This window comes from Thermobia domestica, chromosome 4 (assembly GCF_964235325.1).
Source record: "Thermobia domestica chromosome 4, izTheDome1.hap1.1, whole genome shotgun sequence".
NCBI lineage: Eukaryota > Metazoa > Arthropoda > Insecta > Zygentoma > Lepismatidae > Thermobia > Thermobia domestica.
Genome location: NC_137457.1, coordinates 304,988,634 through 305,002,808, shown reverse-complemented (window position 1 = coordinate 305,002,808; position 14,175 = coordinate 304,988,634). Strand labels below are relative to the sequence as shown.

The window sequence follows — 14,175 nt, the reverse complement described above, 5'->3', positions numbered from 1 at the left end:
CGACGGCCACAAATGATAACAACATTGAGCGTGCACGTGACATGTTTCTGTTAGATAGACAAGTGACTATTGATGAAGTGGCACATTGGTTCGTGATACACCTTCCGACTACAAAAGCCGGATCACTATTTGTTGTTCCTCTTTGGTGCAAACTTCTCATGAAGTGGCCATGATCTATCTGCAACAAAAGGAAAACAAATGGAGGAATTAGCATCAAACTTTCATAGCATGACCACAACAGCATAACAATAAAATACACGAGGACAGTGGTCAGTATGAATAATGTAAAAAGAGTTATGTCAACGTTGCGGATAATTTTTGACCTACCCTCGTAGATTGCTTCTTTTGTATAATAAAAAATCACTTTATGTAACGCTCTGATCCATTATCCATTTTTGTTTTTTAATAATAATTTCATAGGAAAAATAATGAACCCACTACTTTAGATTTAGGCAATCAGAGCTTAGAGCTTGGTAAAACCTAATTGCTTCATTTTGCATTCCTTGTACGCGATATGTTTCCAAAATTCCGAGAACTTTGTTTCATATTATAATTTAATTAAATTTTGATATCTACAGAATGTTCGAGAAATCCTCGTACGTCTAGATTTGAGTATCACAGAGAGAGCAATGTCAGTGTAATTTTATTTCTAGTATTGGTAACACTGATTTCATAACCACAGACAGCTCTATCTGGTATCCCTGATTTCAAATTTGCGTGCAGCATTTCAGTTGTGAAGCCATGGCAGATGTCAATGATTGCTGTTACATAGTTGGTGTGTATACGAACGAGCACACACACACACAGGTAAACAAGGAAATAGGTAGTAATTGCGTTTAGAGATCATTTTCTCAAAGCAGCACCTCGTACAGCAATCTTGCTTAGAATCTTTGCTTGCAATCTTTGGAAGAAACGGGGAAAGACTTTCGTAAGATTACTCATTAGATGCTCGGAAACATGTGAAAGAGGACATGGAGACGCATATATCCGTGTGTACAGGACGATGGCGTACATACAGAGCTACTGGACACAGGTTGTATATAAGTGCTCAGCTGTTGTATGTAAGAAATAAATAAACTAAATTTACACTTACGAATTGCTCTTTGTGATACTCAAACCTAAGGGTATGGGGATTTCTCGGATACCTTGAATATTAAGTTATAGTTTATCAATATAAATCCCGTTTAATATATGCGCTTGTTACTAAGGTAAACTAGGGCAATAGCATACAAAGAATATATTGTTGAAACTCTACAAGCGTTAATCCAAAGGAAAAATATTGCTGAAACTCTACAAGCGTTAATCCAAAGGAAAAATATTGCTGAAACTCTACAAGCGTTAATCCAAAGGAAGAATATTGTTGGAACTCTACAAGCATTAATCCAAAAGAAAAATAATGCTGAAACTCTACAAGCATTAATCCAAAGGAAAAATATTGTTGAAACTCTACCAGCATTAATCCAAAGGGAAATATTGCTGAAACTCTACAAGCGTTAATCAAAGGAAGAATATTGTTGGAACTCTACAAGCATTAATAAAAAAAAAAAAAAAAAATTCTGAAACTCTACAAGCATTAATCCAAAGGAAAAATATTGTTGAAACTCTACTAGCATTAATCCAAAGGGAAATATTACTGAAACTCTACAAGCATTAATCCAAAGGAAAAATATTGTTGAAACTCTACCAGCATTAATCCAAAGGGAAATATTTCTGAAACTCTACAAGCGTTAATCCAAAGGAAGAATATTGTTGGAACTCTACAAGCATTAATCCAAAAGAAAAATAATGCTGAAACTCTACAAGCATTAATCCAAAGGAAAAATATTGTTGAAACTCTACCAGCATTAATCCAAAGGGAAATATTGCTGAAACTCTACAAGCGTTAATCCAAAGGAAGAATATTGTTGGAACTCTACAAGCATTAATAAAAAAAAATATTTCTGAAACTCTACAAGCATTAATCCAAAGGAAAAATATTGTTGAAACTCTACAAGCATTAATCCAAAGGGAAATATTACTGAAACTCTACAAGCATTAATCCAAAGGAAAAATATTGTTGAAACTCTACTAGCATTAATCCAAAAGAAGATATTGCTGGAACTCTACAAGCGTTAATCCAAAGAAAGAATATTGTTGGAACTCTACTAGCATTAATCCAAAAGAAAAATATTGCTGAACTCTACAAGCATTAATCCAAAGGAAAAATATTGTAGAAACTCTACTAGCATTAATCCAAAGGGAAATATTGCTGAAACTCTACAAGCATTAATCCAAAGGGAAATATTGCTGAAACTCTACAAGCATTAATCCAAAGGAAGAATATTGTTGGAACTCTACAAGCATTAATCCAAAAGACAAATATTGCTGAAACTCTACAAGCATTAATCCAAAGGAAGAATATTGTTGAAACTTCTACTAGCATTTATTCAAAGGAAGAATATTGTTGGAACTCTACAAGCATTAATCCAAAGGGAAATATTGCTGAAACTCTACAAGCATTAATCCAAAGGAAAAATATTGTTGAAACTCTACTAGCATTAATCCAAAGAAAAACATTGTTGAAACTCTACAAGCGTTAATCCAAAGGAAAACATTGCTGACACCATACAATTGTTAATCCAATAGAAAATGCCGCTCAAACTCTACAAGCGTTAATCGAAAGGAAAACATTGTTGAAACTCTACAAGCATTAATCCAAAGGAAAACATTGCTGAAACTACATGCGTTAATCGAAAGGAAAATCTTTCACGCTGCTTGATGGACCTGATGAAGGAAATGTTATGGAAACAGACGTAATTTTCAAAGTTACTATACAAGAAAGGAAGAAATGGACTTTTTTTTTCAATGTGGACAGATGTCGGGATGCAAGACCAAAAATAGCATGTGATATTAAAGATCAGGCGTACCTTTATTTTTACATATAAGTACAACGTATATTGAGACATTTGTCATACCGGTCTATAAGCTTCAAAACTCTTAAAAAAAAAAAAAAAAAGGGCTCTGCATACGGAATAAGCGTTGACCAGCTTCTGTGACTTCAGCATTGCTTCCAAAGCGCCTACCACCGAGAGTCTTCTTTATCCACCATTCTGACATTTTTGTCTGTAGTGGCCGTGCACGTCCTTCCGGTCTCGGTGTGTCCAGCTCTTGCTGCCGTCCCTCACTGAATTGGCGACACCATCTCCACACCATTTATGTCGACATCACATCAGACCCATAGACTTCCACGAGGTGGTTATAGATTTCTGCTTCCGATACGTCACGTGCTCATTCATAATGGACAACCGCTTGTACTTCCTCCTTTGACCACGACGTGAAAACGCGCCTTCTCACCATAGCTACCAGGCTCAGACTAAGAGACTCGTCTCCGCTTTGCGCAGGAGCTGCGACGGCGCCATCTGCAGGATATCGAGCGAACGATACCCACTTGTGTCTGGGTGTGTTGCGCGCGCAACCGCTGTCTTGTTTCCCACATTGCTGTTCGCTTTCCTGGGGGAAAACGAGCGGGGAAACATATTTCCGGACACCCCTCGTATAATTCCATGGTGAAGTTATTTATGCTTTCTCTCTTCCCCTATCTATCTAACTGAATTATCGATGTTTTGTAGTAATTAACATTATTATTATTATTATTATTATTATTATTATTATTATTATTATTATTATTATTATTATTATTATTATTATTATTATTATTATTATTATTATGGTACAATATTTAGGAGAAAATACGCGATGCATTAAGAAACAAAATAATTTTTCGTTCAAAAGTTGCTCGTTTCACTGCACCAATGAGGTCATATTTATCTCACCTAAGTATTTCACTTTGGTATTTGTGCTTCCAAAACACAAAGAGTTGGTAAACCACTCTTCTTCTTTTAGGTGACTTTGGTTTCTATTGGTTTGGTTTGTTTTGTATCTCTTTTTCTTGGTTTATGATACTTTTTTTTTTTTCTTGTCTGCCTGTATGAATTTAGGAAACCTGTGTAACGCATATGACAAGATGTGTAACTTTCAGGAACTTGATAAGAGTGGTCAGACAATCTAGCATGATACGTTAGTTTGCATTACACTTGCTAGCCATCAATGACATACCAGTTCGGAAACAAAAATAAATAAATAAATAAATAAATAAATAAATAAATAAATAAACAGATAAATCAATAAACGAAAACTTTCAGTTTAGCGTCACACGATTATGCCCATTAGGCTAAGGAAGACGAATGATTAAGGCAAGTGAATAATGATGAAAGAATCGGTAGAATGAGAGTATGGGAGGAAACGTGAGTTTCCAGAGAAAACCCACGGATAGGATGTTGTCCACCACAAAATTACTTGGTCGGGGATAGAACCAGTGACCCTATGCAGCAGAGGTAATCGCTCTGCTACTGAGCCATTGTGCCTCCCCCCCCCCTGGAAACTAATAAAGATAGCCAACCCCGGGCTGAGCCTAGTACTTATAAATAGTAAATGTTGTAAAGATGTTTTATAGAATCCCCTATAGGAAAGCGAAAGAGATTATTTATTTATTTATTTATTTATTTATTTTGCCTGTTTTGACTTACAATATGGAGAGTATCTCCTATAAGTTCTACAGTTGTCATATGTATATAAATGCAAATTGTAATTACAATTTATTACACCATTTGTAGTACACAATTATAAACAAACATCACATGTTAAATTTGTTACATCATTACATCATATTCATACATCGTTATCATTTGCAAATTCCTGAACTGAATAATATGCTTTAGAAAGTAACAGAGTACGAATTTTGTTTTGGGTATTAAAATTTACCTCTTTATAATGTGATGGTAACATATTATAAAGTCTCGTACAATTTAAATATACATTTTTTTTTTTTTTTTTTGGTATTTGGAGTAATTTTGTTGTACTACGTAAATGCCGTTTAATTGTCGCGTGTTGTATGCATGAATATCTGTTGTTTGTATAAACATCTGTTTGGTTTGTTACACGAAGTGTATAGATTTATATATGTATAGGCTTGGAAGGGTTAAAAATTTTTTGTGATCTAAATATATTTGTTTACAGGATTTTTTTTTATTTAGTCTGATGAAGAAGGAAACCATAGAAAGTCAAGAAAACGAGAATTTCCGTTTTCCCCTCCAAAAACCCAGCTTTTATGGGAAAAACTTCCATCCCCCAAATCCAGGCTTTCTTTGTGTATCTCTAGTGTTGAAATCAGGCGACATCGGGGGCTATTATAGGAACTTAGTTAAGGAAAATTCTGACAATTTGGGCGTAAAACGAAGGAGTAGGGTTGGCAACTTTTGAAAATGTAAATATCAGACACCCTCCTCAAGTACGTATACTCTTAAGATTGTGACATCATCGCTCGTCAAAAATGTAAACAATCTGAAAGTGATTACCTAAAATTGAGCGATTCAGAGTTCGAATTTAATAACTTTAATTACTTTTGGAAGCATTTATTAAACGTACTTATTCGAGTTTTGGTTGAGTCGGTACATGTAATTTTTGTAGTGTACCATCAATAATACATTGTATTTAAAACAGAAAAGCAAATATAGTTGACAATATAATTATAACATGCACAAAATATACTTGAAAAATAAGTTTCACCAGCTTCACTGGGGCTGGTAATGACTCATCATGCCTACATACTTTTACTGGATCTGGATCCATAATTTAATTGGAAGATGTAGCTGAGGATGAACCAGTGCTAGCTGCGCTGTTGAAAATGTTATTTTGTTCACTTATAGCAGGTTTGATAAGTTCAGTAAATTTTTCCTGTCTTAAACTCTAAAAAAGGCCAAAAATGGCAAGTGTTTCATAAAATAAGCTATACCGGTATTTAAGGCTATCAGCATTTCGTATATTTGTGTGGCTAAATGCCTCTCCAAATGTGCTACATTTAAAAAAAAAAAAAAAAAAAAAAAAAACTAGCATCACTGTCACCTTGCAAACGATGACATCACTGCGATGGAACAACAATTTCGGTGTGAAATGGAATTGTGCTATGGTCGTGATCAGCCAGTTGTCAAATGTGGTTCATTTTAGAATCCAGATTCAACTAAATCTACTTTCCACGGTTTTAAAAAAAAAATGATCTGAATAAAATAGAGAACAGAACTAGTAAGAGGAACAGTTACATGACATTTAACTTTCGGTTTTGAGGTCGTACCGGACATCGGACAAGGAAATCAAAAACTCAACTCTCCGGTAAAATACCGGACGGTTGGCAACCCTACGAGGGAGGAGTCTGCTAGGAGTATATATCCAGATGATATACGGGGTACAGCGTAATGTTGCAACATAATTGTCAGGAAAAAAATATTTTGCTGCCTTAAATATTTTCGTGTATTTTTTCTTTTACTTTTCAGGCCCCTGTTCTTATACATGGTCACGAATCACTGTTACGAATGATAAGCACAAATTTCCAAGAACAGTATTTTACCAAAGGAGCTACCATTGTCAACTGTGATCAAGTGCTGAGTGATATTTGGTTTGTAAACAAGGGGAAAATCAGTGTGTATGCTATTGATGGCACTAAGCTGTGCAACTTACACGTAGGAAGGTATGAGTATATAATTGTAATTATTTAATACCTATAACCTACTGAGAAAGACTAATCAAAATGATTTATTTATTTATTTACAGTATAAAGAACATTGGGTGTATATTATAATCAGAGTGTGAATTGAATATCTTTCTCAGTGGGAGTGAATTCCACTAACAGGAGAAATTGTTCTCATTGTTATTATTATTATTATTATTATTATTATTATTATTATTATTATTATTATTATTATTATTAGTAGTAGTAGTAGTAGTAGTAGTAGTAGTAGTAGGGTGTCTATCGGTCACGAATGTCACGAAAAAGTCACGAAATCAGAAAACGGTCACGAAAGTCACGAAAAAGTCACGAAATTTAGCTTTTGGGTCACGATTTTTTTGTAACTGTACAAATGTAAGTACAGATTGGAAAGTTTTGTTCTATAAAATGTCAATATTCACCACCAAAAATGTCTATGGTCGGCTTTAGACGCTACCAAATCGCAAGCAAAGTACGTTTCTATCGCATGGATTAAAATTTTGCCTAATTCGCACTCAAATTCGCTCTTGGAAATGTTAGGAAATTTTATGATTTGGTAAAGAAAAGGTTACGAAAAAGTCACGAAATTTCATTTTGGAATTTTAGTAGACACCCTGTAAAGTAGTAGTAGTAGTAGTGGTAGTAATAGTAGTATTCTCTTCGTATTACTAATATATACATGTTTCTAGGCGAAACTACGTGGGCTGATTAATAAAGACCGATCATCATTATTTATGAGGTGAATACAACAGCAAGCCACAGAAAACGAAAGACGTATGATAGTGGGAGAAGTGACGAATAGATCGAGCAAGTTTAAAGGCCATGACGTCAGGAATGTGACTTTGGCAGCCGTTCAAGCACACAGAGTTTCAGTTTCGCATAAGGCAGCATGGAAGTGACACGCGAAGAACGATACAGTGCATTGAAATTCTGCTTTCACTTAAAGAAAACAGCAGCTGAAGCATATGCGATGTAACAGGAGGCGTATGGGAAGTCTGTTCTTCCCTATAGCACAGCGCGAAGATGGTTCAAAATGATTAAAGATGGGAAACAATCAACTTCAAAGGAAGGTGTATCCGGCGCTCCAGTAACTGCTCTGACGGAAGTGAACATCAACAGCACTGCTGTGATAATGAGAGAAGATTGTCGAATCATGCTAAAAAAACTAGCACAAAGAATGGCCATTTCATTTGGTTCTGCTCATACGCTGCTCACTGACAAACTGCATATGTCACGTGTGTGTGTGCGGTGCTCATTACCGATCAAAAGGCTATGCGTGTGGAGGTTTGTTCGGAGTAGAAATCAAAGATGCAAAAAGATGCTATGTTTCTGTCGAAAAGCATCGCTGCCGATGAAAGTTGACTTCATCATTATGACCCTGAGTCCAAGCAGCAGAGTTCTGTGTGGAAGTCTCCTTTATCATCAACACCCAAGAAAGCGAGAGAGTGGTTGCTTCTGCTAACAAAATTATGGTCATCTTATTTTTCGATATTCGAGGCATGGCGTACCAGCATGTCATCCTACCACATACAATTGTCACGGAAGTATATTATAAGGGTGTATTGCAAACCCTCCAAGGTAACACTCATCGGAAACGATCACATTTCTTTCAAATGGATGCTACACCATGATAACGCCAGACCTCATATTGCCAATGTTGTTATTCAATATCTTGCGAAGATCAACGTTCCCTTGTACCCCATCCTCCATATAGCCCTGATTTATCCTCTTGTGATTTCTTTCTTTTTCCAACTTTGAAGAAACACCTCCAGGGACGGCGTTTCGCATCATCATGGGCAGTGGTGAAAGCTACGCAGGCGATTTTGAAGGATCTGTCCAAAAATGGCTTCCAGTATGTCCTTGATAACTCACAAAACGTCGGAAGAAGTGTATTGCATGTAATGGGGACTATTTTGAAAAAAATACCATCAACATTTGGAGGATTAATACAGGTAATATTGTTTTATTCATTTATGATCTTTATTGATCAGCCCTCAAGTACTTTTCCAGGAATTGCAGACCTAAACATTTGGTGACTTTTACACCACTTTCAAGCATCTTTAGTTAGCTACTGGAAAAGTAATGTATTTCCTGCAAGAGACGAAAGTGTGTGATTCTAACGATTACAAGGTTGAGAAGAAAAAAATGTTTCATAAACTGTTTCAACTTAAAGAAAAGTGCGCCTTTTTAGTTTTTGCTACAGAATATAAATGTTGTTCCATTGTTTCTATCTTCATGACTATTCGAAATAATTCTAGAAGGGGAAGAAGTTATCCCTGCCAGGGATGAATTTTTTTCGCCAAAGGACGGATAAATGTTTGTGAGGGGGAAATTCCTGGCATCCCCCCGTCAATTAGTACACTGGTAAGGCTGTGACAAATATTTGGTACATTTCATCTGTGGGCTGCAGATATCTTGGAATGCATTTTAACACAGGAAATGTAAAAATGTTACACATTTATACACCTGAAGAAAATCATGAAAAAAATAAATTTTTCAGTTTAACGTCTCACAATTATGCCCTCTGTATACATAGTTACTATTGTGAGCCGCCGAATGCAGCGATAACTTTGGGGTCTGTAGCCACTGGCTTAATCTTTGTGTACTTAATCACTGTTGCGAGCCGCCGAATGCGGCAATAACTTTGGGGTCTGTAGCCACTGGCTTAATCTTTGTGTACTTAATCACTGTTGCAAGCCGCCGAATGCGGCAATAACGTTGGGGTCTGTAGCCACTGGCTTAATCTTTGTGTACTTAATGACTGTTGCGAGCCGCCGAATGCAGCAATAACTTTGGGGTCTGTTACCATTGGCTTAATCTTTGTGTACTTAATGACTGTTGCGAGCCGCCGAATGCGGCAATAACCACGGAGTCGAGGGGCAGAAGCTTTGCCTGATGTTCAATATTCAAGGTAGTTCTCAATTACTGTATTTATTTAACAGTGATTTTTGGTTTTCCATCTAGTTTTGAACCAGCTAGTAACTATTAGAATAGGGCAAGAAATGAGAGAGGAGAGTGTAATTGGAAGGGAAGTTCGACAGAGATGATGTCTTTCGCCAATATTATTTAATATCTATCTAGAAAATATAGTGAACAAGAGCGTGCATAATGAAGACGGGATTTCGGTAGGAGGTACAATGATTACGTTTATATGGTTTGTAGATGATATGGAGCTTGTTACGTAATCAGAAAGAACTCAATAATATGTTAGAAAACTTGAGGAAGAACTGTGAAGAATATGGATCAAGGATCAGGTGGCAATGCTGTCGTCCTCTGTTAGAAAAATTGAAGAATCTAACAGGATGTAATCGAGACTCATAATTAACCTGAGAAAACAGACACTGAATTGAGTCAGTTAATTGGCAATCTCAGCAGTAGTTTACAGACCCCCACTCTGAGAAATACCCTACTTACTCTGTTACCTAAACATGTTATCATGTAGAAGGTATTGCATATGTTTCTTTTGTCGAAGAATAAATCACAGAAATGCTAGAGTCTGGCTAGCACAGTCTCCGGATTAAAATCCATTAGATTTCATAGCTAGAAGTTTCTTCGCGTTTCAACAACTTTGATATTTTTCTGTATTATCCTCTATTTCAGTTGTTTTGGCAACTTGGATTTCGTGGAATCTAGTCGCACTTCCATGAGAATTGTAGCTGCTACCCACGTAGAGGTTTTGGCCATTAATACTATGAAGTTTTACAGCATTATTCAAGATTACCCTAGGGCTCTGGAACGACTTTCTTGGGAATTAAGTCGCAATAGTGTAAGTAATACAGCATTTCTTGTGTGCGAAGTCTTTTAAATTAATAGATAAAATTTTGTAATGTGCAAATACTTTTTGAATAAAGTAAAATATTTAAGCCTCTGTAACTTTGTTTCTACTTGTTAGAAATTTGCCATATCATGGTCATAGTATTCGATTTGTTCCCACTTGTTACAAATACGTCATATCATGGTCATAGTATTCGATTTGTTGCTACTTGTTGTAAGTACGTCATATCATGGTCATGGTATTCGATTTGTTCCTACTTGTTACAAGTACGTCATATCATGGTCATAGTATTCGATTTGTTCCTACTTGTTACAAATACGTCATATTATGGTCATGGTATTCGATTTGTCCCTACTTGTTACAAGTACGTCATATCATGATCATAGTATTCGATTTGTTCCTACTTGTTACAAGTACGTCATATCATGGTCATAGTATTCGATTTGTTCCTACTTGTTACAAGTACGTCATATCATGGTCATAGTACTCGATTTGTTCCTACTTGTTACAAATACGACATATTATGGTCATGGTATTCGATTTGTCTCTACTTGTTACAAGTACGTCATATCATGGTTATAGTATTCAACTCTAAGATACTTCCGATATGTATTGACACGTGTTCATCTCATTTACGTTATTACTATTGTAGAGGTCCCCAAAATTTGGATGTTTACGGATGATTGCGGTACTGTAGCGTCCTTAGTTTGTAACACTGAGAAATAGTTGTGGTATTGTTAAGTTTTTGTTTAATATGCAGATTTGAAACATGTAATAACATGACTATAATTTAGACAAAACTCTGTTGGGTTGGCAACACTCTTAATTGGATGGTCGTGAAGTATGTCAAATAATGTACCCTTATGACAGTTGCATGGTACGAAATTTAATAGATTTTATCTATACTATATCCTAAGAGCAGAGCGAGATTTCAAATTTTATGCCTGTTTCTGGATTGTAGCATGCAAGTAGGCGTCAGAATACGCTCTTATTTACGGTTTACTATCGAAGTGGTGAAGAGATTATATTCTTAGAATGTCTAAATTCAACTTTTCGAAAAGTTCGTCGTGTCCCATTCGAATTTAGGATTTTTAGAAAGAAGTAATTGAAATGGTTTGATTTTATTTGTGAAATCTTTTAGGTGATTTCGTAAATATGAGTAGAGACCAATAAAACTTTTCAAGGTACTGTACGTTTCGTAAGCAATTTAAAAAATTCAAGTTTTCTTTTCTATTTTTGGTGAAATGCTTACGTTTTGTTCCCAAGCTCTAAAACTAATAGTCCAATTCATTATAAAATATATGAGTTTTTTTATTTGCTTGGAAGTCTTGTTTCCTTAAACATTGGAAGAGAAGTTCCAAATATACGACTTGTTGTTCGGGGGTATGAGATCCAATTACCAAATCATCTGCGAATGATGTTAATCTGTTAGATAAAGCATCTAAAAATCATCTTCGTAGCAATGGATAGTGCTTCGGCGGACGTTGTATGTCCCATCACCATAGCGGAGCTATGGGGGCACAGGGGGAAATTACTCCCAACTTTTTGACAAAAAATAAAAATTCCATTATAAGATCCTTCAATTTTCATTTGTATTTACCATGCTCCCAGCAGACAGGTCTACCCCCCAGGAGGCAATTCGTAACTCCGCCAATGCCCATCACACATATGAAAAACTATGTTTTTGGGGTATGGTTTAGTTCAAATGTTATGAACGTTGTACTCTTTTGGTGAAGTTTTTTTGGAAGTAAGATTGTGCAATATCGATCGTACTGATTAATTCTTTTCCCTTTTAGCATGTTGAAAACATCTCTTGTGGACTGAAATGGGATACTCAAATACTTAGTAATTTGCTTGCTTTTTGCAAATTGAGGACAATGCGAAAAATCTTGGGAATTTGGCTTTTTAACTATTAACAAGGGGGAGGAAAATGAGCTATCGTTCGATTCGTTAATGATTTTCACATCTATTTTATCGGTTTTATTTTCCTATCAACCTTATCTCTCACCCTGTGGGGAATTGGGGATTTATCGTGAAATATTGCTGCCTTATCTATCCTTATTTTATGAATAAATATCCCCTAAAATATTCCATATCGTCTGGGGAATAGGGGAATACATCGCTATATTTGTACAACTCTATATATGTACATCTCTATATTTGTGCAAAAAAATGTTGTATTTTTACTGTGTTCTGATGGTAGGCTTGGATTTATATCAATTAAATTTGTGTTAAAATGATTTGGCTGTCTGCTTTAGTCATTCTGGTGTTTCTTCTGGAGCCCTTCATTGAAATTCGTTGTTTACATTTTTCATTGTTTGTTCTTCCGTAACTTTGGAAGAAACTTCTTCTATGTGTCTCTGCGTATACGCCACTGGTGTATCTTTTTTTGTAAAGTCATTTAATGACTTGATGGATTCGATAACAAAATTGTAAAGTTATTACTCGGGATCTTCATTGATAAAGCATCCAATTCGTATCGGTCTTTCAGTCTTTGTAATAGTGCAACGTACAAATGTGCTGTGCCAGGATCTTTGTTCGGAATGAAAATAGGAAGAAAGAAATACGACTTAAGTGAAGTTGTTATTTCATTGTTGTGAATATGTCACTTTAACTTTTTCACGGATGAAATTAACAATCCATTGAGCGAATGTATTCTTTATTTGCTGCTCCTTTGAAAGAGTTGTTTTTTCTTCGGGGTTATGATATAAAGATATATCTTTTATATTTATCTAGCAGTATATTTTTCAATAAATTTGTTCCTAAAAGAGGATTAAGATTGTCATCTTCCCAAATATGGAAGTAATGGGAGTATGTCGTATGTCCAATCTTGAATTTGATAAGAACAATATATTTCAGTTTGATGATTTTGTTTGAGATCCCTTTTAGGTGTCTCAAGTGTTATCAAATTACAGTTTTGTAGTAAGTATTTCTTAGACCGTAAAGAAAAAGATCCTGTATCTATTATTGCTGTATATTTTTGTGGTCTGCCTGCACATTTATTAATAATTTATTTTCCTGACATATTAGACTTCTACTTTCATGTTTGCCATCTGAGTACTAAATGATTAGATTGTATTTCTTATTTGCCAAACGAATGCTGGTTAGTATTAATTTGTTCAAAGTAGTAGCTGTTGTTGTGATAGCGGTAGCCTTCGGGAATTTGCTATCCACGGCGTGATTTATTCGTTTTTCTGACATTGACTTGCTCCCTGGAACTTGGCACAGATCGAAATTTTGTCCTCTTTTTAAAGTTTTAGTATAGTTATAAATCTAGCTATTGTTATTTCCCTTTCGATTTTCCTTACCGTTTCTTCTTTGATTGCTAAAATTTCGTAGTCTTTCATGCCATTCCGAAGTGGGCATAGTATCCTGGGCCACCAAATTATAAATCGGTCATTTGACTAGCTGAACGGGAAATGTCGTTAGGTTGTTGCGAATGAGGTGATGAGTTTTGAGCTGTTATTTGAGAGGTTCTAGTAGAGGATTGTATCGTTTGTAGGTTCGATGTGAGGGATGGTTGGAGAGTTGAATAATTTTGTATAGGTGTTACTGACGGCTATGGTTGCAAAATTTGAATATTGTGAGTACTTGACAGTGAGATAGGATTTTGCAATATTGGTCAAATATAAGGATTTTATTGCATATTCAAATTAGGAATTGCATGATTATACATTGATGTTTTATGTGATTCGCTTTCATGGGAAGGTATACAGAATAAAAATTGGCCGATGAAAATATGTATAGCTAGAAATAATTCCACAAAGCCCCGTTTCTTTAAGATCTTGGGCCCCTTCTAACGAATTGAGACGTTGTTGCAGCT

The 14,175-nt window shown here is 35.5% G+C and overlaps 1 protein-coding gene across 2 annotated transcripts in view; it reads left to right on the top strand.

Annotated features, from left to right (window-relative positions):
* Positions 1-14,175, top strand: part of LOC145684271 (uncharacterized) — a 323,824-nt gene that overhangs the window by 234,529 nt on the left and 75,120 nt on the right. For both annotated transcript variants that reach the window (XM_081756414.1, XM_081756415.1), the window contains exons 26-27: positions 6,366-6,559; positions 10,178-10,343. In XM_081756414.1, coding sequence (XP_081612540.1) covers positions 6,366-6,559; positions 10,178-10,343 — 360 coding nt within the window. The remainder of the gene's footprint in view (positions 1-6,365; positions 6,560-10,177; positions 10,344-14,175) is intronic.